At 43.4% G+C, this 22963-nt stretch overlaps 1 protein-coding gene across 1 annotated transcript; it reads left to right on the top strand.

Moving 5' to 3' along the window:
• Positions 1-7: 7 nt before the first annotated feature.
• Positions 8-22040, top strand: STARD7 (StAR related lipid transfer domain containing 7). The gene is made up of 8 exons (XM_032652182.1): positions 8-762; positions 10644-10850; positions 11165-11214; positions 12455-12565; positions 12646-12728; positions 13157-13256; positions 19246-19330; positions 20140-22040. The coding sequence occupies exons 1-8, from the start codon at positions 435-437 to the stop codon at positions 20322-20324; spliced, it is 1149 nt and encodes a 382-aa protein (XP_032508073.1). The 5' UTR covers positions 8-434; the 3' UTR covers positions 20325-22040.
• Positions 22041-22963: the final 923 nt, after the last annotated feature.

Raw genomic sequence — 22963 nt, 5'->3', positions numbered from 1 at the left:
GGTTGCAAGCTGGCAGCGCATGTGGTGGACGCCGAAGGCTGGGGACCTCGCCGCCAGCCTCGCCGCTTCCCGCGCGCTCTGCACCAAGGCCCCTGGCGCCGGCCTGAGGACGCCGAGGAGGCAGGGGCCCGACAGGGCTGTCCGGCCGGAACCGCGGAGCACCTCTTGCAGCGGTCGCGGGCTCGCCCCCCGCGGCCGGTGCCATGGCCGACTCTCTCCCCTAAAGGAGACTTCCTCAGCGGTTGCTGCCGAGAGATGAAGAACCTGTTAGAGCGTCAGACGACTTCGGGGCCGGCCAACTAGGGGGGCTTGGCAGGAGGTCGCTTGCGCCCTCCCGGGCTCGTTCCTTTCACCCCTTGAGCGAGGCCTCGCTCGCGTCCGGGCACGCGGCGGGGTTCAGAGAGCACCTGGGCCCGGCTGGGCGCGCGGTCAGCATGTTCCCCCGGAGGCCGCCGGTCGGCCTGGCTGCCTGGCTGCTGGTGGGCGCGGCGGCGCGCGGGGGCGCGGGGGCGCGGGGCGGGGGCCTGCTCGCCCTGCTGGCCAATCAGTGCCGCTTCGTGACGGGCCTGCGCGTGCGGCGGGCGCAGCAGATCGCGCAGCTCTACGGCCGCCTCTACTCGGAGAGCTCGCGCCGCATCCTCCTTGGTCGCCTCTGGCACCGGCTGCGCGGACGCCCAGGCCATGCCTCTGCCTTGATGGCGGCGCTCGCCGGCGTGTTCGCGTGGGACGAGGAGAGGATCCAGGAGGAGGAGTTGCAGAGGTGGGCTCGGCGGCGAGGTCGCGCCTGTTCCCTGGGGTGGAGGCGGTGGGGTGGGGAGGTGGGAACGTTGAACCCTGGGGCCTGCCTTGGCGGTGTCTCCCGTTGACCCGGTGGCACTGGAAGTGACGATGCAAGTAGCTTGATCCTGTCGTAGCAAAGCACGTTTCTTCATTGCCTCTGTGTGTTAACTTGATTTGTCGAGTTAGAAATAAATGCAAGTGTAGGTTAGTGGAGGAGGGAGACTTTGGGGCGCATGCCACTAAAGAAGTAGCATTGTGGAAAATGGGTATTGAAGTAGGCCATCGTTCACGTAATCTTTAACATATCCAGAAAGGTGCAAGTTCCAGACAGGTTTTAAACTTGACCTGAGGATATACTTGTGCAATTTACAAAATCACTTCATTCCAGATGGGATTTCGTGAGAAATGCCAAGAGAGCTCTTGTCATTGTGACTCATGGCAGAATTAGGAGGCTGGAAGCGATTTTGCCCTCCTGGGACAAACCAGTAGCCCAGACATTTTAACCTGGAAGAATTAGGTCAGTTTTTTGCTACTTCCACTAGAGCTCTGGAAGTACTGTTTTATTAGGCTCTGAAATCACGCTGTCATCATCAAAAACCTCTGTGTGAAACAAGTGCAGTGCCATTGACTGAATTTGTTAACCTGTGGTTCTAAACTGAGCCCTTACAGTTGTCACATAGTATCATGGGAAACCTTGATTTAGGTCTTGCTTTACGTTGTCGCTGTATTTTCTTTTTAACAGATATTCTTAAATTGTGTTCTTTCTCCACACACGTACTCTGCTTCCTAAACTCTGAAACTGATTGCAAGAACCTAGGATAGTCCCCTACACCAGATAAATTCCACACAAGTCTATTTGTTCTAGCTGTTTCTTCTGTTATTCCACATTTCTGGTTAGGTTAAAAATGGAAGTTTTTCCGTAAAGTTACCACTATGACCTGTATGGAAGTGTAGCACCCAGATGCCAGACAGCTATTGGTGTAACATTGTGCGTTGTGGGTAAATGCAAGTGTATCTGAAGAGCTGGTAATACTTTTCCTAGCAGGAAAGATGACTATTTTACAAATGCAATTTAAAATCATAACCACAAACAACCTTATTCACAAAAAAGATATCAAAGCATGATGGGTAGTTTGCCTAGTTTCTGTTAGTGTTCTTTTGCTACTTGTCCATTTGTTCTAATGGTGTTCTCAGGTGTGAGAAATAAAAGAATGTATGGGAAGGAAACTTTTAAATTGAGAAATTACCAGTTAACTAACTGTTTGACTTTTCATTCTGTTTTTGACGATGAAATACCCATGTTCCACAGTGGTGAAGTTTGACGGGAATATTCCCAGTTGGATCTGTTTGGGGAAGAGGAGAAAGACCAGGGAAGGGCCCCTGGGTGCCAAAGACAGGGAAGATGTTTTGGGGGTGGGAGTTGAATAGCGTTGGGGCCTAGGTGATAGATGTTGTTCTTCATCTTTCTCCATGTATTTTTGTCAACCATATGTCCTAGAGCCTCTGTTTAGTAGGTCTCCCATTTGCAGGAGCTAGAGGGGAAAAAACAATAGGAGATAGATGTGGTAAACACTTGAGTCCGTAGTCATTACTCACTGTTGCGGAAAGAAATCAGACAGTTGAAGCACTTGGTTCTAATCCAACTCCTAAAGAGGTAAGCTGCGATAACCCATTTGGGAATTTCAGGAGCTTAGAGGAAGGCCAGTAAGAAGACTTAAGGTGCCCTTTTTGACCCTCTGCAGAGTTGTTCCAGTAAAGGCCCTCATTTAACACCACATGTCCAGTTCACGCTTGAATTCAATTATATACTTAAAATTTGATCAAGTCCATTCTGAGGATTTTTTTAAATGTTATTTTGATAGGGAGGCAAATAATATGCTGTCAGCTGTATCTTGCTTGTACAGTGACTTCATAGGTCTGGTCTCATAGCTTGTCATGTTTATATTTTATTTTTAATTAATTTATTTTGCGGGGGGGTCACCGTGCGCAGCTTGCTGAATCTCAGTTTTCTGACCAGGGATCGAACCCATGCCCTCGGCAGTGAAAGCATGGAGTCCTAACCACTGGACCGCCAGGGAATTCCCAGTGTTTTATTGAATAAGATATTCTGGGTATAGGTTAACGTTTTTTGGCTTGGTGTTTAAGTATTCTGTTTGCTTTAAAGGACGCTGAGGTTGTCATAGCTAGCTTAGAGGATCTTAGATTTTGTTTGTTCTAGTGAGATGATTTTGGGTAGCTTCCATAATGGAGCACAGTTGAGTGTGCCGCGGGACATGTGCATTTCTTTCATTGTTAACGGAAGAAGAGCGTGATTGTCCCGTGGCCCCTAAATCACAGCCTTTGGCTCTTCTGTGCTGCTTCTGTACCAACTTGTCCTGGTACAGACTAATTCAGATATTGCTGTCTTGGTCAAACAGTGATGGGGTGTGAGGATGTCTCTTTGAATGTGTCCCTTGAAGTGGTGTGTGTTTTTTCTTATGTTAGTAGAGTTTCTGTTCAGAAGGACAAAGAAAAACCCTTGCTTTCTATTCTCTCGTGCTTAAGAACATCTTAACAAATAGGAACTCATTAATCGAGAATCAGCAAGAAAATTAGAGAAAAGAAGTAACTTGTACGAAGTGACTGACTCACTGATAGGCCAGGTGTAGAAGTCAGGTCTTTTAACGCTTAGTGTTATTACCTGATAGGCTTTAAATGATCAGACAAAATAACTTTTAATCATTATTTTTGGTGCTAGCTGGCATTCTGTGAGCTCAGGTCAAATCTTATGGAAAAATACAGTAGTAAGTTTTTTAAAATAAATAAATTATTTATTTATTTTTGGTTGCGTTGGGTCTTCGTTGCTGCGCGCCGGCTTTCTAGTTGTGGCGAGCGGGGGCTACTCTTCCTTGCGGTGTGCAGCCTTCTCATTGCGGTGGCTTCTTTTATTGTGGAGCACAGGCTCTAGGCACGTGGGATTCAGTAGTTGTGGCACATGGGCTCAGTAGTTGTGGCGCGCAGGCTCAGTAGTTGTGGTGCACGGGCTTAGTTGCTCTGCGGCATGTGGGATCTTCCCGGACCAGGGCTTGAATCTGTGTCCCCTGCATTGGCAGGCAGATTCTTAACCACTGTGCCACCAGGGAAATCCCAGGAGTAAGTTTTTATTGATTTGGAACATTAAGAAAAATTACAGGAACAAAAAGGAGAAGGAAGTTAAGAAATACGAAAGCCTAGGGGAAAATGTTCTATAAATCTCCCTCCCCTTTTTTAAAAAAGTTACAGTTCATTGCTCTAGAAATTTGAGTAAATAAGTGCCAGTAAAGTTTCATAAAGAAAATTAGCCATTTTCCCATTTTGGTCTTTTAACTTTTCGGTGTGCTGTTAATTAGATAAATGATCGACAAAAAGTCCTTTTGGCTTAAAGGAATTTTTTTTTGTTTTTGCCACTGTCACTTAAGGATGTTTTTACTGTTACACCTTCTTAGATAATCAGAACTACGCTCAGAATTGCAATGAACTAATTGATGTCTTTTAGGTATGTCCCATGACAGTTGTACTTAAAGGTCTCTAACTTTGACAATAATTGGGAATTTGAGAGGGGATCATTGAAACAAGGCAGCCTCTTACTGAAGTTACCAATTACAGGAATGGCTTCATTTGAGTCATTTTAGGAGCCTTATATCAAGCTCTCCACTTAGGGCAGGACCCCCTATAGATGAGCCAAATATGATTATGCTTATATTTCTGTTTTCATGGTTTTATGCCCTCAATTTCCATGGCTCTCAGTCCAGTCTTTCTCAAATGTTGAAATGATTTTAGTTTTGAAGAAAGGAAAGCATTGACTTTCTTTCTTTGATCCTCTTACTAATCTGCTGGTTCTTTTACTATCTTGGGAATAATCTTTTTTGTCCTTCTGTTCTCCCTTCTTATTACTTAAGTCTCTTAGATACCAAGGTTTAGACACCCATCCCTTCCAAATAAGGTTTGGCACAGCAGGCTAAGGAGATGACACAGTGAGAGGTTTCTCCTTCCTCTACGTATGTGATAGTGATTGGGCACATGTGTGCTAATGGTGTCTGTCATGTCAACAATTAGAAGTTGAGACCCTTCTGAGATTCTCGAACCTGAGACGTAACGATCATTTCCATGATGCAGTCTTACTCTAGCATTCATGTTGTGCTGTTCAAAGAATGAGTGTCATACCTTCACAAGACATGCTGTCCTCCCTAGGGACTTAGTCTCATGTTTAATCAAGGCCACCTAGTGACCTTTAAACCTATAGGAGAGGCTGATTAAGCAGTGAGTCAGAAGCTCTGTACCACCTTGAGTCTTAGAAGGCCGTTAAAAATACTGCCTGTAGTCATATAATTTAATTTTCTTAAAACCATATTACTATATAATTTTATGGGCCTCTGATGTGTTTTTCATAAGACGTACGACGTTCCTGCCCCTCTTCATTATGTGATAAGGATATTCAAAAGTCCAGCTTAATTTTTATTGAAGGGCGCTTTACTAGTCCTCAAAAGTGCCGTGATTGCTTCCACATGATGCCTGCATTGTTGTTCTCGGAGCAAAGCTGTGACTTTACTTTCTCCTCTGCAAGATCTTATTGCCTACTCTAAATTTCCTTCCCTATTTCTATATGGTTTTTGCAATGGTAGCAGTCAATCTTGTTCTGTAACGGTAATTCAAATTGAAGCTTAAAAAAAAAATGGTTAAACATTTTTCATCAGAACATCAGTATAAATTGTACTGGCTATGGTTATTGGTTGAAAACAAAGAACTGATATTGGTTAACTTAAGCCAAAAAGGTGTTAGGTCATTGAGCGTTGACAAGAAGGCCAGAGTACAGGTTGGCCAAGAGAACAGCGAAGGCCTGCTACTGGTACAGGAATGCTCTTCTTTGGGCAGTGTTGCTGGTATTGTTTCCTGTAGATCAGTTGCACTGCTGGATTCTCAACTGCCTCAAGATCACTGAGAAAATCTAAAAGGTCCTGTGCCTTGTATTATTTCCTCAAGATTCAAAGCCTCTACCAGAAGTCTCTGATTCACCTCACTTAAATTAGGAGTCATGTGCTAACTGCTAGGGGTTGAGATGGGGGCTGCATCTCACCTATTTGGGGATTCTCTTCAAATAGGAAAAGATTCCAGGCAATGAAAACAGCAAATGTCCCTGTATATAAATATTTTCATTGAATTCCAAAGTTTAAAATTCAGAGAATTGGAATTTTAGAGCTAATAGAAACCTTCGAGAAATAATGTCCTCACTTTACAGGTGGAACAAGGGAGGCTTTGCAGGTAAAATGACTTGCCTAAGATCACACCGCTAGTTGGCAGAGCCAGGACTAGAACACAGATCTCTACACCCACCATTGCTTTGGATTGCTCTAAACTTTTAATCTTGGGTTACCAGTATAACTTTGAATTTTTGGCTTTTAAAGCAATGTGTTAATGTAATCTTTTAATAAGAATTTGAATTATTAAGGCCTACTTCCATATTTATTTACTCAGTTTATACTGTGAACATTTGTTGCGTATGTAATGTTTACCAGGTACTTGCTAGGAGCTGGACATAAAAATATGAAAAAGACTGATTCTGGGCCTTTAGGGAATTCATAGTTTAGTAAGGGTGGCAGATATAAAGATAGATTAATTATAATATTGTGTGATATGTTTCTGTAGAGGAATAAAAGTAAATGTATATGGTTAACTGCCTGGGAGTTAACCTTGACCCTTGTGGGGTTTTTGAAGATTAAAAAGGCATGAAAGGGCCTTTCAGACAGAATGTATCAGTAGGTGGTGTCTTCAGTCTTGAATTGCAGAAGTGACATAGTCAGCCAGCAATCTTGCTTTCCTAAGTGCTGTTTAAAGGTTAAGGGGAGGGACTTCCCTGGAGGCGCAGTGGTTAAGAATCCGCCTGCCAGTGCAGGGGACACAGGTTTGAGTCCTGGTTGGGGAGGATCCCACAATGCTGCAGAGCAACTAAGCCTGTGTGCCACAACTACTGAGCTGCTCTCCACAACTACTGAAGCCCCCGCACCTAGAGCCTGTGCTCCTCAACAAGAGAAGCCACCGCAATGAGAAGCCCACACACCGCAGCAAAGGTAGCCCCCACTCACCGCAACTAGAGAAAGCCCACGCACAGCAACAAAGACCCAAAGCAGCCAAAAAAAAAAAAAAAAAAAAAGGTTAAGGGGAAAACAAACCATGTTTTTTTGCTTTTTAAAAACATTTTTATTGGAGTATAGTTGATTTACAATGTTGTGTTAGTTTCTGCTGCACAGCAAAGTGGATCAGTTATACATATACATATATCCACTCTTTTAGATTCTTTTCCCATATAAGTCATTACAGAGTATTGAGTAGAGTTCCCTGTGCTCTACAGTAGGTTCTTATTAGTTATCTATTTTATATATAGTAGTGTGTATATGTCATTCCCAGTCTCCCAATTTATCCCTCCCCCCCTTTTCCCCTTGGCAACCATAAGTTTGTTTTTTACATCTGTGACTCTATTTCTGTTTTGTAAATAAGTTCACTTGTACCATTTTTTAGATTCCACATATAAGCGATATCATATTTATGTGTGTCTGACTTACTTCACTCAATATGACAATCTCTAGGTCCATCCATGTTGCTGCAGATGGCATTATTTCATCCTTTTTTATGGCTAAGTAATATTCCATCATATATACATACCACATCTCTTTTGAATTTTATTTATTTTTTATACAGCAGATTCTTATTAATTATCTATTTTATACATATTAGGGTATATATGTCAATCTCAATCTCCCAATTCATCCTACCAGGTTAAGGGGAAAACAAATCATGTTTAAAAAAAATTTTTTTTTAATGTTTCAGATACATAAAAAGGTTTAAAGAAAACATGAATGTTACAAATACAGTTATATTTAAGAACTAAAATGTTGTAAATACAATTAAAGCCTCCTCTGGACCCTTTTCCAATGGAAATATCCTCTGTCCCCCAGACTATCCCAATTTATTATATTTCATTACCATCTGTGTCTTTATACATATGTATACATCCCTAAATGATATATAATGACACAGTTTGACATATGGTATTGTTTTGAATGTTTCTAAGCTTTATGCCGTTCTGAACAAAATACTAACAAACTGAATTCAGCAACACATAAAAGGATTATATACCGTAGGTCCTTGTTGTTTACCTGTTTTATATACAGTAATGTGTTCTTTTTCAGATTCTTTCCCATTACAGGTTATTACAAGATATTGAGTATAGTTTCTGGTGCTATACGTAGGCCCTTGTTGTTTACCTAGGGATCAGCTGGTCAGTTTCCACAAAATAGTCTATGATTTTGATAGAAATTAGGTTGAATTTATAGATCACTTTGGGTAGTTTTGCCATCTCAACAATATCAAGACTTTCAACCCATGAACACAATATATCTTTCCATTTATGTCTTTTAAAATTTCTTTCAATGATCTTTTGGTAGTTTTTAGTGTGTCTTTCACTTCTTTTTTTTTTTGCTTTACACGGGCCTCTCACTGCTGTGGCCTCTCCCGCTGCGGAGCACAGGCTCCAGACGCGCAGGCTCAGCGGCCATGGCTCACGGGCCCAGCCGCTCCACGGCACGTGGGATCCTCCCGGACCGAGGCACGAACCCGTGTCCCCTGCACCAGCAGGCGGACTCTCAACTACTGCGCCACCAGGGAAGCCCAACTTCTTTTGTAAATTTATTCCTTATTATTTTATTCTTTTTGATGCTATGATAAATAGAATTGTTTTCTCAATTTTATTTTCAGATTGTTCATTGCTACTGTATAGAAATACGATTTTTGTAAATTGATCTTATATCCTGCAAGCTTGCTGAACTCCTTTATTAGCTCCAGTAAGTTCCTGTGGATTCCTTAGGATACTTACATGGAAATGAAAGACCCAGAATAGTCAAAACAATCCTGAAAAAGGAGGACAGAGTTGAAGGACTCACCCTTTCCCCATTTTAGAACTCACTACAAAGCTACAGACTTAAGATGATAATGGTACTGGCATAAGGATAGATATATAAATTGTAGGAATTAAACTTAGAGTTTAGAAATAAACTCTTAGCTTTGTGGTCGATTTGAGTTTCAACAAAAGTGGCAAGACAATCAATGGGGAAAGAATAGTCTTCAACAAATGGTGCTGGGACAGCTGGAGGTGCACATGCAAAATAGTGAATTTACACCCTACCTTAAACCATACACAAAGTTAAATGGACCAAAGGCCTAAATGTAACCTAAAACTCGTAAAAGAAAGCATAGGCATAAGTTCTTTTGATATTGGATTAGGCACTGGTTTCTTAGATATAACACCAAAAAATTGAACAGTCAAAGAAAAAATAGATTAACTTCATCAAAATTGAAAACTTACGGGGACTTCCCTGGTGGCCCAGTAGTTAAGACTCTGTGCTTCTGATGCAGGTTCGATCCCTGGTCGGGGAACTAACATCCCACATGCAGTGCGGCGCGGCCAGAAAAAAAATTGAAAACTTCTGTGCATCAAAGTTTACTATCAAGAAAGTGGAAGGATGACCCATAGAGTCAGAGAAAATATTTATAAATTGTGTATTTGTTAAGAGACCAGTATTCAGAATGTATAAAGAACTCTTAACATTTGACAGTAAAAAGACAACCCAATTTAAAACAAAGATTTCAGTAGATCTTTCTCCAAAGAAGATACACAAATGGCCCATAAGCACATAAAAATATGCTCAATGTCAATAGTCATCATTAGGGGAATACAAATGGAAGAACACAATGAGATACCACTTCACACCCACTAGGATTGCTGGAAAAGATGGGACAATAACAAGTGTTGGCAACGATGTGATGCAGTTGGAACCCTCATACATTGTTGGTGTGAACATAGAAATGGAGCAGCTGCTTTGGAAAATAATTTGGCACTTCCTTAAAAAGTTAAACAGAGTTTCCATGACCCAGCAAGTCCACTCCTAGGAATCTACCCAAGAAAACTGAAAGCTTATGTCTATACAAAAGTTGTATGCAAATATTAATAGCAGTGTTATTCATAATAGCCATAAAGTAGAAACCACCTAAATGTCCATCACCTGATGAATGGATAGATAAAATGTGATACATCCATACAATGGAATATTATTCAGTCATAAAAGGAATAAAGTACAGCGTGAATGAACCTTGTAAATACGCTAAGTGAAAAAAGCCAGATCCAAGAGACCATATTTTGTAATATTCCATTTATATGAAATTCCGGATAGGCAAGCTCACAGAGACAGAAAGTAGGTTAGTAGTTATCAGGGGCTATGAGGAGTTAACTGCTGATGAGTATAGGTTTTCTTTTGGAGATGATGACAGTGTTCTGGAATTAGTGGTGATGGCTGTACAACCTTGGGGACTATGCTAAAAAGCACTGATTTGTATACAGTAAAAGGATGATTCTTATGTGAATTATCTCTTTAAAAGAGAGGAGGAAAATATATAAATAGTCTTATAATGTGATAGGAAGACAACCCAATAAAAAACAGACAAAAGGTATCAAATGACATTTCATAGTCATAAATTATAATAGTTAACATTTGAGGGCTAATTATATGCCTGGTGTTAAGCACTTACAGGTAAATTTATTTAATTTTTATAATCAACCTTTGACGTAGGTACTATTATCCCCATTTACAGATTAAGAAATAGGGATTAGTTAAGTTGTTTAATATTCTAGTTGATGAATATTGGACTGGGATTCAGACTCAGGAACTCATATTTTATTCCCTACGCTTTATACTGTTTTAAAGCCACACGTTCTGTACAAGTCTTTGTGTGGCCATTGCAATTCACAGGGCAGACTCCAACCATTGCACCATGCCTGTTGTTTTTCTCTCCAGATCCATTGATGGAGATGAAACGGTTGGAGGAAATGTCAAGTACGTTTCGGAGCTCTGGAGTTGACCACCACCCTCCAGAACCGAAATCCCAAACAGAAAGGGATGAAGATTCAGGAGGCAAAGAGCAACCGTGGGAAATGGTGATGGATAAGAAACACTTCAAGCTGTGGCGGCGCCCCATTACAGGCACCCCCCTTTACCAGTACAGAGGTGAGCCCAGCTTGGCTGCTGGTAAGAGTGTTCATGCCGGCAGGTGCACAGCACTGTGTTCCTACGCTCTCTAAACTCTTCCGTTCTGGGGGTTTCTTGGGAAAATTGCCCTGTGTTTTTCCTCTCCCAGATGACAAGAGTCTCCATGTCTTTGCTACACTTTGCTATAGGTTACCTTTGTCTTACTTTGCCGCCCCAATATGACTTCTAGTTTCTGAATCTGCCTTTAAGATGTGTCAGTCATTACTCTACAACTGAAATGCAGTTAAGTGACGAGAGTGTGGCAAACATCCTTATTCTTTCTGTCATTCTAGTTTTTGGAACCTACACAGATGTGACACCTCGGCAGTTCTTCAATGTTCAGGTGAGTACATTTTTCTGCCCAGATCTGGAGCCACTAAGCCTAGAAGTCCGCTTGCCATCGTCCACATGAGTAATTCTCTGACTCAGAAGACATTGGCTTCAATCCATCTGTCTATTTCTCTACCCCTCATTTCACGTCAAATGACTTCTGGGTAAACCTTTGATTTATAATTTGTTTGTCCAATGGGGACGAGGCCAGGTCTGCCTTTACAGGGCTGTTGGGAAGATCAAATAGAGGAATGGATTTGAGTGCTTGAATATGTTTTATATGGCTTTATAGGGTTTTTTTTCTTAATTTAAGGGTACGTTACATACCCTTTATTCCAAAATGCTTCAGTGTATGTTTCCTAAAACTAGACATATTTTCCTAGCTAGCCATGGTACCATTATCAAAGTCAGTATAAATTTAACGGATGCAGCACTTACAGAATCTTTGTATTCCAGTTTTACCTACTGGCCCAACGATGTCCTCTATGGCATTTTCTCCTTCAGTACAGATGCAGTCAGGATTTAGCAATCTGGAACTTATCTACGGTGAAGGTGTTTATTTGATAAAGATGAAGAGTATGTGTTTAAAGACTCTGTTCCTCCTTGTGGGGAAATGTATGAAAGGGGAGGTGGGATCACCCAGAGTTCTACCAAAAAATTTTTTTTCCTTCCTGGAGTTTCCATGTTTTACTGGACTTCGAGTTTGATGGTTATAACACACACTACTAATACGCAAGTGCATGCTTTCCCCTAAGCACTGAATTTGGTCAATCTGTGTTGAGTTTTTGTTGGTTTGGATATGTATGATATATGTCTTACTTTGAAATTCCGTAGTTACTAGTGATGCTACGTACTTTTAAAAATATGCAACTTGTATTTCTGTGAGGTGTCTGCTCATACTTTTGGACTTTCTGTCTGTTTAAAACTTTTTAGAATCGTTTCACCCATACACATTTATCTCACTGACTACTGTATTTTCCCCAGACATGTCTATTACAATATTTTTTTCTTACACTTGTCTTTTTCTTGTTAAGATTCATTTTCAAGGTAATGGGATTGGCCCACAGGAAGGGATTTTAAAAGACTCGTCTGTAGTAAACACAGCCGTGTCTTTGACACTTTGGCACTGCCTTTTAGGTCGGGTCACTGTTTCAGAAGAAGATTCTTGGGTCAGAGGCCCAAGCATCTGGAGAAGTCTTCTGCAGCTTTGTTTTGGATCTCTTGGGTCTTTATGGTCTGTTCTGTTTCCGCAGCTGGATACAGAGTATAGAAAGAAGTGGGACGCCCTGGTGATCAAGCTGGAAGTGATCGAGAGGGATGTGGTTAGTGGTTCTGAGGTTCTTCACTGGGTAACCCATTTTCCTGTGAGTATTTTCACCTCCGCTTTTACGTTTATCATGTCCGGGTGAGGCAGAGCACTAATCCTGCCCCTCCTTTTCTTTAGTATCCAATGTACTCACGGGATTATGTTTATGTTCGGCGGTATAGTGTGGATGAGGAAAACAACGTGATGGTGTTGGTGTCACGGTATGTGTGGTGGCTGCTGCTGGTTCCTTTAGCTTGTCCTTCATTTATGCATGTGTGATGGGAGTTTGCCTTATGAGTCAAGCCCGGGCCCTACGCATCCCAGCTAGAATGTGAGTGGGCTGGGACTGGTGACTATCTCAGAGGATTGAAGGGATACAAGCTTTTCATTAAACTAATCCTTTAGTTCCTTAATGTTGATAATTTAAAAAAGAACTGCTCTCTTCCTCAACACAAAGCCTAGTGAGCCAGGAATCACCAACTTAACTCACTGTTTTTAGTACTTAGTTTATACTCATTCATCTTTGTGACTTTTCTGATGTATTTAAAAAATTAGAGGCTGCCTTTTAGATTTTCCTCTTGACTTTAGCTCCCATGCTGTTCTGTATGTAGACATTACTTAGAGTTTCCCGCACTTCTCTCCCTCCCAGGGCCGTGGAGCACCCTAGTGTGCCAGAGTCTCCGGAATTTGTAAGGGTCAGATCATATGAATCCCAAATGGTTATCCGTCCCCACAAGTCATTTGATGAGGTGAGTTCTACATCATCCGAGAGGTGCTGTGTTAGCGGCTTATGAGTTTTCTCAAGGAATGCCTTTGATCTGAACTGGGGAGGGCGCAGTCGTTCTCGCACTTGACTTGCATCACACTCGCTGGAGCTTGTTAAAACAGTGCTGGGCTGCGGCCTGAGAATCTGCATGTTTTGAGAAGTTCCCAGGTGAGGCTGCTGCCGCTGGCCTGGGAACCCCACTTCGGGACCCCTGCTGTAGAGTGGTGTACCTGGGAGACCTCCTGAGACAACGTAGTGATGACCCATGGCTCCCGTTACCTGAGGGACAGTTAGCAGAAGACCACGGCCTCTGACTCATCGGCCGGTCATTAGCGGCATTGAGGAACCAGAGCGAGCACCGTTTCCATCAAAATTTCCCCACAGTGGGCAGAACACTTAACCACCTTTCTGGGCTCCTCTTTCCTTGTCTGTAAAATGACAGAGTTAGACTAATGCTCTCTGCCTCCTTTAAAAAATTTTTGCTTTTTAAATTTTTTTATTTATGCTGCGTTGGGTCTTCATTGCTGCGTGCAGGCTTTCTCTAGTTACTGCGAGCAAGGGCTACTCTTCGTTGCAGTGCACGGGCTTCTCATTGTGGTGGCTTCTCTTGTTGCGGAGCATGGGCTCTAGGTGCACGGGCTTCAGTAGTTGTGGCTCACGGCTCTAGAGTGCAGGCTCAGTAGTTGTGGCGCACAGGCTTAGTTGCTTCACGGCATGTGGGATCTTCCTGGACCAGGGCTCGAACCCGTGTCCCCTGCACTGGCAGGCGGATTCTTAGCCACTGCGCCACCAGAGAAGTCCTGCCTTCTTTAAAATTTTATGACCTTCCTTGAGAAGAATATTTTCTTCCACTTAGTGTGGTGTTTTACTTTGATGTTTTTGGCCAGATCTCTGGTGAGTATACATACTGATTACAGTGGTTGCTGCTTTTAGTTTATTTACTTTATAATGCTTTGTTTCTACCCATCACTTTTGTTTGTTTTAGAGCTGTACGACTGTTCTCTTAACATGGTTTTGTTGTTTCCAGCAGGTTGTTTTGTCTATACCACCTATAGTGGGACTTTAAGAGTGACATAAATGGTGGTTCGCCTCAGTCAGTGTGATGTTTTGCTCTTGTTTTACTGGGAGCTGTGTGTTGACTTCGGTACCATTTTGAGAGCAGTATTTTTTTTTTCTTTTTTTAAAAAAAATATTTAATTAATTTATTTATTTGGCTACATTGGCTCTTCATTGCTGCATGTGGGCTTTCTCTAGTTGCGACGAGCGGGGGCTACTCTTCGTTGTGGTGTGCGGGCTTCTCGTTGCAGTGGCTTCTCTTGTTGTGGAGCACGGACTCTAGAGCACGGGCTTCAGTAGTTGTGGCGCACAGGCGTAGTTGCTCCGCGGCATGTGGGGTCTTCCCTGACCAGGCCTCAAACCCGTGTCCCCTGCATTGGCAGGCAGATTCTTAACCACTGCGCCACCAGGGAAGCCGTAGAGAAGTATTTTATTTATTTTTTTAGAGCAGTATTTTTCAAACCACGCATTGCTACCCACTAGTGGAAGACAAAATTAATTTAGTGCTTAAAGAGAAAAGGAATAAATGGAATGGAAACTGAGTGTAAGCATATTTCATGAAACTTTTGTTTGGTTACATAAGTATGTACAAGTGTGTGTGTGAGAGAGAGAGTGAGAGAGAACTTGGTTACAGTGTAAAAAGGAGTATTTACAGTGTGTTGTAAATACAGTTAAAAAATGTTTTAAAGTCCTTGCTTTAGAAGCTAGACAAGAAGGCTGCGGTCGGTAGCTAGCTGCTTCTAGGAAGGGGAGCCTGGCTGGGGACGGTGGGAATTAGAATTGTGCCTCACTCTTTTCCTTTACGTTGCTTTTGAAATTTGAACCTTGTCTGTGTATTTCCTATTTGAAAAAAAAGTGACTTGAGTCCCAGCATTACTGCCTTTAGAAACCCTGACCATGAAACAGCTAAGGCAGAGTGTGTTGCATCCAGAAAATAACTTCTTTCAGCTGGGATGGGGGAGCAGTATGAATTATCTGTGTAAGTCTTTTAGCATATCGTGGCAAGCTCTTAAGAGAAAGGTAAGACTTGCGTTGGTTCTTATAAAAAGGTAGACTGTGGATAGAGGAAAACAGGAAGGACCCTGGAGGTAGAAGACACGATTCAACCAAAGACAAAGATAGGAATGAGCCGTGGATGTTGAGAGACTGACTCACTGCTTGAAAAGGAGGGCAGAGTTTAGGGAGGAGTGGTAATTACCTTGACCATGTGCAGAGGGTACTTGAAAACCAGGCAGCTGAGTTTGGGTTTGCCAGCTGGAAAGTAGATCCGTGGGCCGAGGTATGGTGTTTTGTTAGGTTTTTTGTTTGTTTTTTGTGGCCTCGCCGCATGGCTTGCAGGATCTCAGTTCCCTGACCAGGGATTGAACCCGGGCCATGACAGCGAAAGCCCGGAATCCTAACTCCTAGGCAACAGGGAACTCCCTAGTTTTTATGGAAAATTTGAGATGTAGACAAAAGATAAAGAAGTAGAGAGTATAATGAATGAACCCTTTGTATTCATCCCCAGCTCTGACAATGACCAAACTCATGGCCAAATTTGTTTTATCTGTACTCTTTCTGTTCCCTTTCCCACTCCCCTGATTATTTTGAAGCAGATTCTAGTTTTGCTATAGAAGAACCAAAGAAGAATTCTTCTATAGAAATTTCAATATTTATCTCAAAAAGAAAAGAGATTTTTGAAAACATAATATTGTATTCCCTAATATCAAATATCTGTAGTGTTCAAATTTTCCTGATCGTCCATGTATTTTTTTGTAGTTGGTTTATTTGAATCAGGGTTCAGATAAGATCCAGACATTGAAATGGGTTCATACTGTCTGTAGCTTTGTATCTATCTCTTGAGTTCTTCCTCCTTTTTTTAAAATTAATTTTGGCTGCGCTGGGTCTTAGTTGCGGCACGTGGGACCTTTGTTGCAGCATGCGGGATCTTATTTGTAGCATGCATGCGGGATCTAGTTTCCCGATCAGGGATCGAAGCCAGGCCCCCTGCATTGGAAGGTGAAGTCTTAACCAGTGGACCACCAGGGAAGTCCCTCCCTCCTTTTTTTCCCTTGCAATTGTATTTATTGAAGAAGCAGGTTCTTTGTCCTGGATCTTGCTGGTTATATTCCTGTAGTGTCCATAGTGTCACTTAACGTGTTTCTCTGTCCCCTGTGTTTCCTGTATATGGGTACTTAGATCTGGAGGCTTGAACAGATTCAGGTGGTTTGGGGGCAAGACCACTTTATTAGAAGGAAATAATGTCTGATTGTCCCTTTCTTTGTGAATTTGGAAGTGATTAATGATTATTGCTCAGATCCACTGTTTCATTAGAGGTTAACAAAATATTAATTGTGTAAATCCTCCATTCTTTCTTCATTTATTTCCATTTATTAGGTGACATACTTTAAGGGAAAATTTCCTCATTAACTATTTGGTTTCCCATAGTTCACAGAGGAAAGGGAAGTAAGAAAACGCTTGATTTGTTTCCTTCATTTACTAGTTTTTAAAAGAATGAATTGGTTCTTTCAGCTAGCAGTCCTTCAAAGGTAAATTTTTTTTTTTTAAGAAATGCCATTAGAAGCTCACACATGTAAGCACACTTGGTTGGGTTTAGGTCCGTTCCCAGTTATTCCTGTCGGTGTTCAAATGGTCCCAGTTTTGGTCATTAGGAGCCTCTTCTTGCTGACTGGAGTCCTTTTGACTTGACCTCAGGACTCGCCTGGTTTCTGGTGTTACAAGATGTTCCCGGTTCACCTTGTATATTTTTAGGTGTAAACCTGGAAATGAGCATTTCTTCTGGGAGCCCTGGTTCCCTCTAAGGAAATGTCATTTAAATACCACAGCTTGGCTTCTAGGAGTTCTCACGGCTCTGGGCCTACTCATTGTTTTTAGGCCTTTTCAGAAGGTAGCACTAAGTAATAAATTTTGTTTGTTTTAAAGATACATCCTAAGTGCACACAAGTACTTTTAACTCAGAATTTAGGACTGTAGGGTGTATGTCTTGTTGTCTTTAGGATATGTATGCACTGTGAAAAATGTTGAGGCTTTTTTTTTTTTTAAAGATTTATTTATTTATATTTGGCTACATCGGGCCTTAGTTGTGGCACGCGGGATCTTTTGTTATGGCGTGCGGGTTTTTCTCTTCTCTAGTTGTGGCATGCGGGGTCCAGAGCACGTGGGCTCTGTACTTTGCAGCACGCAGGCTCTCTAGTTTGAGGCGCGCTAGCTCCCTGGTTGTGGCGCACGGGCTTAGTTGCCCTGTGGCATGTGGGATCTTAGTTCCCTGACCAGGGATCAAACCTGTGTCTCCTGCATTGTAAGGCGGATTCTTTACCACTGGACCACCAGGGAAGTCCCCAAAATGTTGAGTTTTAAGGTCACTTGAAATGGGTCCTCTCTTCGTGGTTTTTCCTATCAACTCAGTTCATAGTTAGGTTCCTTGTTGTCTACTTTTGATTTTTAGATAACTGCTTTTTTTTTTTTTTTTTTTTTTTTTTTTTTTTTTTTTTTTTTTTTTTTTTTGCTGTACACAGGCCTCTCACTGCTGTGGCCTCTCCCGTTGCGGAGCACAGGCTCCGGACGCGCAGGCTCAGCGGCCATGGCTCACGGGCCTAGCCGCTCCGCGGCATGTGGGATCTTCCCGGACCGGGGCACGAACCCGCGTCCCCTGCATCGGCAGGCGGACTCTCAACCACTGCGCCACCAGGGAAGCCCTAGATAACTGCTTTTTAAATATAATTTTGTTTTATTGAATAATAAAAAAATTGTGTTTTCAAAGTCAAATATGTAAAATAAGAAATAGAGTGATTTGCTTATATCCCTGTTCCATCTACCCAGTTCCTTCCTTCTTCCTGTAGGTAACCACTGTTTTCAGTTCTGACTTCTTTTTTTTCCGTATAAGCAGTAGTGGATGATCTCTTACCCCTTTGGGTGGAGCATAATTGGTTCAGACCTCTCCTGGGATCGGGACACCTGTGAATCTCTTAAATCCCTGTCCTTCACTGTGCCAATGAGAGGTTGAGCCAGAGAGAATGGGTGCATGGGCCTTGTGGTCAGAATTCTGGGTTCATGTTGGCTCTCGTTGAGTATGTGGGTGACCTTGGGCAAAGTCCCTTAACCTCTTTGTGCCAGTTTCCTCATCTGTAAAATGGGAGATATTGGTGCCTATATTATAGGATCGTTGTGAGGGGTTGAAGCAGTTCCTGACACGTGGTTAAGTGCTGTGTACTTGTTTGCTGTTAGCAGTAATAGTAGTAGAGTTCATATCACTTTGGTAAAGATTAAGATATTTAAACATTGGGGGTATGTGTTGGGGTCCTCAGGATCACACCCCCATTCGCAGATGGAGTAGAAGACGCCCAGGACTCAGCGTATAGTTTTACTCATGGCTGAGATTTATTACAGTGATGGAAAGATGCACAGCTGGATCAAGAGGGGAAGACACAGGCGGGGTCCAGAGGAACCCACTGCAGTCTCCCCGTGCTCTCCCTCCCGTGAGGGCCCACGGAGCACATCCTCTCCCAGCTGCAACATGCGTGCGATGTTTCTACCCAGGGAAGCCCAGTAGAGACTCAGCGCCCAAGATTTGTACTGGGGGCTGGTCACATGAACGCCCTCTGCCTAGTGTGTCCTAAAATCCCAGACCCCCAGGAGGAAAGCAGGTGCTCAGTATGAAGTGCATTGTTTGTGCAGAGGAGACACAGGGAGCCCCCCTTAGCACTTAACTGTTGTCTGGAGCCAAGTTCCCAGACACCAGCCAGGGCCAACCTCGTGAGATGGTAACCTCTCAGGTCTTCAGTGTTCACTCTCTTTTGCTCACAGCGAAAACTGCCACTCTCCGCCTCAGAGTCAGATCTTGGTTATCCTGTGGTACTGGATACGGAGGCTCTGGGGGTAGTTCAGGTACCTTCATCTTTGCTGTTTTTCTTTTCCAGAATGGCTTTGACTACTTGCTGACGTACAGCGACAATCCCCAGACAGTGTTTCCTCGCTACTGCGTTAGTTGGATGGTTTCCAGTGGTGAGTGGGCGCTTGTGTACAGGGCCTGGACCTGGGCTGAACATTTTGTTTTTCTCTAGCTTCTTGGTGGCTTCAAGGAGATCAGTACTTGTCTCACTGGAGCCCTTCCGAGTTCATTGTTGAATACTACCTTGAAGGTAGTAAAGCCTCCAGCTGCGGTTTGGAGGGGTAAGAATTCTGGAGACCCAAAAAGGAACTTATGCCCAGAGGCAAGCTGAAGAACATTTGCTTAATATGGACTGTGTACATTAACGCATTTAACATTTTTCTTCTTAGTGTTGAAAGCCATAAATCTGGCATAGAAAATGTGGTTGTAGGACAGTCACCTGGAGAAAGGGGGCCACATCACCCTTCTTACTTAACAGAGGCTACACATCACTGCTGTGACTGCATCTTTCCCTTCCAATCTCTTGCCTTAAAAGCAGCCTCACGTGATTTTCTTTCTTCTGGTTCTCTGTAGGCGGCTTCTTACACCTCAGGGGGAGAATGGAGAGGAGATTAGGTGTTTCCGTTTGACATTTCTCTGAACAAAATTGGCAGATATTTACGCTGTGCCGCTGATAAATGATATTTTGATCACATAAGAGAGCCTTTGGGGATTTATGTGGCCTGATCAGTACCCCTTTTCAAAGGATCTCAGAGGTCATGGGTTGTTTTCACTCCCTAAAAGTTTTGGTTGTCTCTCAGTCCATCTGTGATCTCTATAAGGAGGCATTGACTCCTTACCAGGAAAGAGATAGGCCCTTCTAATTTTGAGCCTACTGTTGGTTTGTGTGTCAGTCTACCCAGATTTCCCTCTCTCCCAACAGGCATGCCAGATTTCCTGGAGAAGCTGCACATGGCCACTCTGAAAGCCAAGAACATGGAGATCAAAGTAAAGGACTATATCTCGTCTAAGCCTCTGGAAGTGGGTAGTGAAGCCAAGGCCACCGCCCCATCTTCTGAGCGGAAGAGTGAGGGTAGCTGTGGCCCTGCCCGGATTGAGTACGCCTGAAGGACTTTCAGATAAGTAGGGACAGGCTGCTTCTAGCCCTGTCTCCGTGTCTTATCACTCACTCTGTTGCAGAACAAACAGGACGTGTATTTGAAGGTGTCTGCTGTAACCACCAGTGCAAGATAATTCAATCCTGGTGTCCGGTCTTGTTCAGAACCCTACTGCTGTTTATTAAAACAGAAGAAGGAGGCATCCGAGGGGGCATCGTCATATTCTCAGGCCAAGCATTTGGAAATTTGGTGTTTCGCTGAGCTAATCTGGAACAAGCCTCTCACCTCAGGCCAGAGGGGACAACATCTTTTACTTCCTCTGCCCACATTCCATTCTCAGCCTCGGTTCTGCAGCACTCTGGGTTTCCTTCGGTTCTGAAGGTCCAGCTGGACCACCTGGACAGTTGCGTCTTCAGTGAGGGATAGTGGGGAGTGCTCTTGGTTGCAGTCCTGGTGTTGAGTGGTGTGAACTGTTGCTTGGCAGTGTAAGTGCCTCGTCCTCACCTTCTCCTGTCTTTAGGGACATAAAGTTTGTACCAAGAAATATCACTCTTGGCCTCCCATTCACACCCCATTGACTCCCTCTACCCAGAGCAGTTTCCTTTGAGTTGACCAGTTCTTCTGTATTCGTGTGCTGTATTCATCTGGGTCGTTGCCTCCTCCCGCAGGCCGATTACCAAGAACACTGGGAGACGGTGGCTCTCTGTATCATCAGTGTTTTTGATGGGGTCAGTGGAGATGCTCGACACATTACACTTTAGCTCTGTTTTTTTTTTTTTTGTTGTTTGTTTTTTTTGTTTGTTTTTTTTTTTTTAACCTTTGTGTTAAACAGTGGGAATTGGGGAGTTGAATAGGATTTTTCCATAGTCTGTATAGAAAACACCATTTTGATTGAGGCGTTATTTTTCACACTTCAGGTTTGACTGGATGCTAAGCACTTGCCCGTCCTGGAAGGCTTAAAGGCAGAGGAGTGGGGATTGGGCGCCTCCCTGGGAGCTCTCAGAGCTGTAGACAAGCTGTGTGAACAGCTAGATGGAAGCTTGTCCCAAGTGCTAATATAGAGGGGGATGTGGTTTATGTGACCCTCTTGTCCCTCTGAGAAGCTTTTCCTCCTCTTCTAAGCTAAAATAAGAGCAAACTACGCTGTTCAGATAAAGTCACAACCAGATGGGATCAGTCTGACTGGAGAATCGGGAACAGCTTTCAAATCCTCCTCCCTCCCCTTATTTCTTAGAATTTGAATGACCAGATTGCTCCCCACCCGACTCGCTACCCTTTTGCGTTGTTGAAAGGGGAGCTAAATCTGAGACGAACTTTAAGCCCCTCGACCTTTCTGTTGCCTAAGTACTGTGCCAAGGAAAATGCCTGCCCCGGTGTTTCAAGTCTTGCGTTCTCTGCGTCGTTGGCAGAGCAGGGAGATGCATCCGGCAGTCCCAGCTTCTTTTCGTTGATTGTGTCTCTCTCCTCATCCCCAGGGCCTGACAGACCAGGAAGAGTCCCTCGGTTATGTTGGAAGTTAGCGCCTGTGATTGTTGGGACGTGGGTGGCGTGGGCGAGTGGTGTGAGTGCACATGTGATAAGGGGCTGGGCGTTGCCCATAAGCTTTTTGGCAATTTGACTCTGCACTTGGGGTTGGTCTATACAATTACTTAAGTCATTGTAATGATTTCACTCCTGTGACATTTTTATCAAATGTGTGAATAAATACATAAAGATTGGTATGAAAGAGTGTGTCTTTGGACAGATGTTGGTGGGGAAATCTTGCATACTGGGCTTATTATTTCTTCCTGATCATAAAGTTGAAGTGTGTTTCTGCTCATAGAGTTGGCACTTGGAAGTGGCAGGGCTTGGTCTTTCTTGGCAGTAACTGACACACCGCTCACTACCTTTTCTAGACTGTAAGCCCTTTCCAGGTGACTAGTTTGGCAACTGAAAACAAACCACCTGTTTGTGCTTCTTTGTCTTGATCTACTAGTAACCCACACCCTTTGCTTTAAAAGAAGGATTGACTTGGAGGAAACAGAGTTAGAGCTTTGCTGGGAGGGAGTGAGGAGAGGAGGGGACTCGGGCCCGGGGCTGGAGTCAGGGGTGCTGGAGAGGGAGGGTGGTGAGCGCGAAACCCAGGGCATGGTTAGGTCACACAGGCAGTTCTGCTGGAATGCGGATTTGTGCCAAGGTGATCGATACGTTAGAGACACTGAGCATAGCATGAATTTTGAGTTTATGTGTCATTTTTGCCTGTGGGAGACAAGAGGTGAACACGGATGCACATCCAAACTACGACAGCTCTTTCCTCCACATTGCTCTCAGATGATCTCTGGAAAGAAATCTGTGCTGGAAGACTACTTCTCACAGGTTGTATGCTGAGGGTGCACGTGTGTGTGTATAGTCTCACATTTGTTTCTTTGTTTTGTTTTGTTTTTTTTGAATATTTATTTATTTATTTGGCTGTGCGGGTCTTAGTCGCAGCATGCATGAGGGATCTAGCTCACCGACCAGGGACTGAACCCAGGCCCCCTGCATAGGGAGCACGGAGTCTTAACCACTGGACCACTAGGGAAGTCCCTGTGTAGCCTCACATTTGGAGAGTTGGTCGCACTGGCCTTCAGCCTGCTGTGGAGGCCTCTGCTCAGCACCCCTGCCATTCTC

The sequence above is a fragment of the Phocoena sinus genome, chromosome 13 (assembly GCF_008692025.1).
Source record: "Phocoena sinus isolate mPhoSin1 chromosome 13, mPhoSin1.pri, whole genome shotgun sequence".
In the NCBI taxonomy this organism is placed as follows: Eukaryota; Metazoa; Chordata; class Mammalia; order Artiodactyla; family Phocoenidae; genus Phocoena; species Phocoena sinus.
Note: the sequence above shows the minus strand (reverse complement) of the source record. Positions and strands in the feature narration are given on the sequence as shown.

Excerpts from the sequence above, each read along its gene's own strand:
- STARD7 (XM_032652182.1), top strand. The coding sequence starts at position 435 with ATGTTCCCCCGGAGGCCGCCGGTCGGCCTGGCTGCCTGGCTGCTGGTG. Across the intron at positions 11,215-12,454 it reads GGCAGTTCTTCAATGTTCAG|CTGGATACAGAGTATAGAAA; the intron begins GTGAGTACATTT and ends CTGTTTCCGCAG. Across the intron at positions 13,257-19,245 it reads CCCACAAGTCATTTGATGAG|AATGGCTTTGACTACTTGCT; the intron begins GTGAGTTCTACA and ends TTTCTTTTCCAG.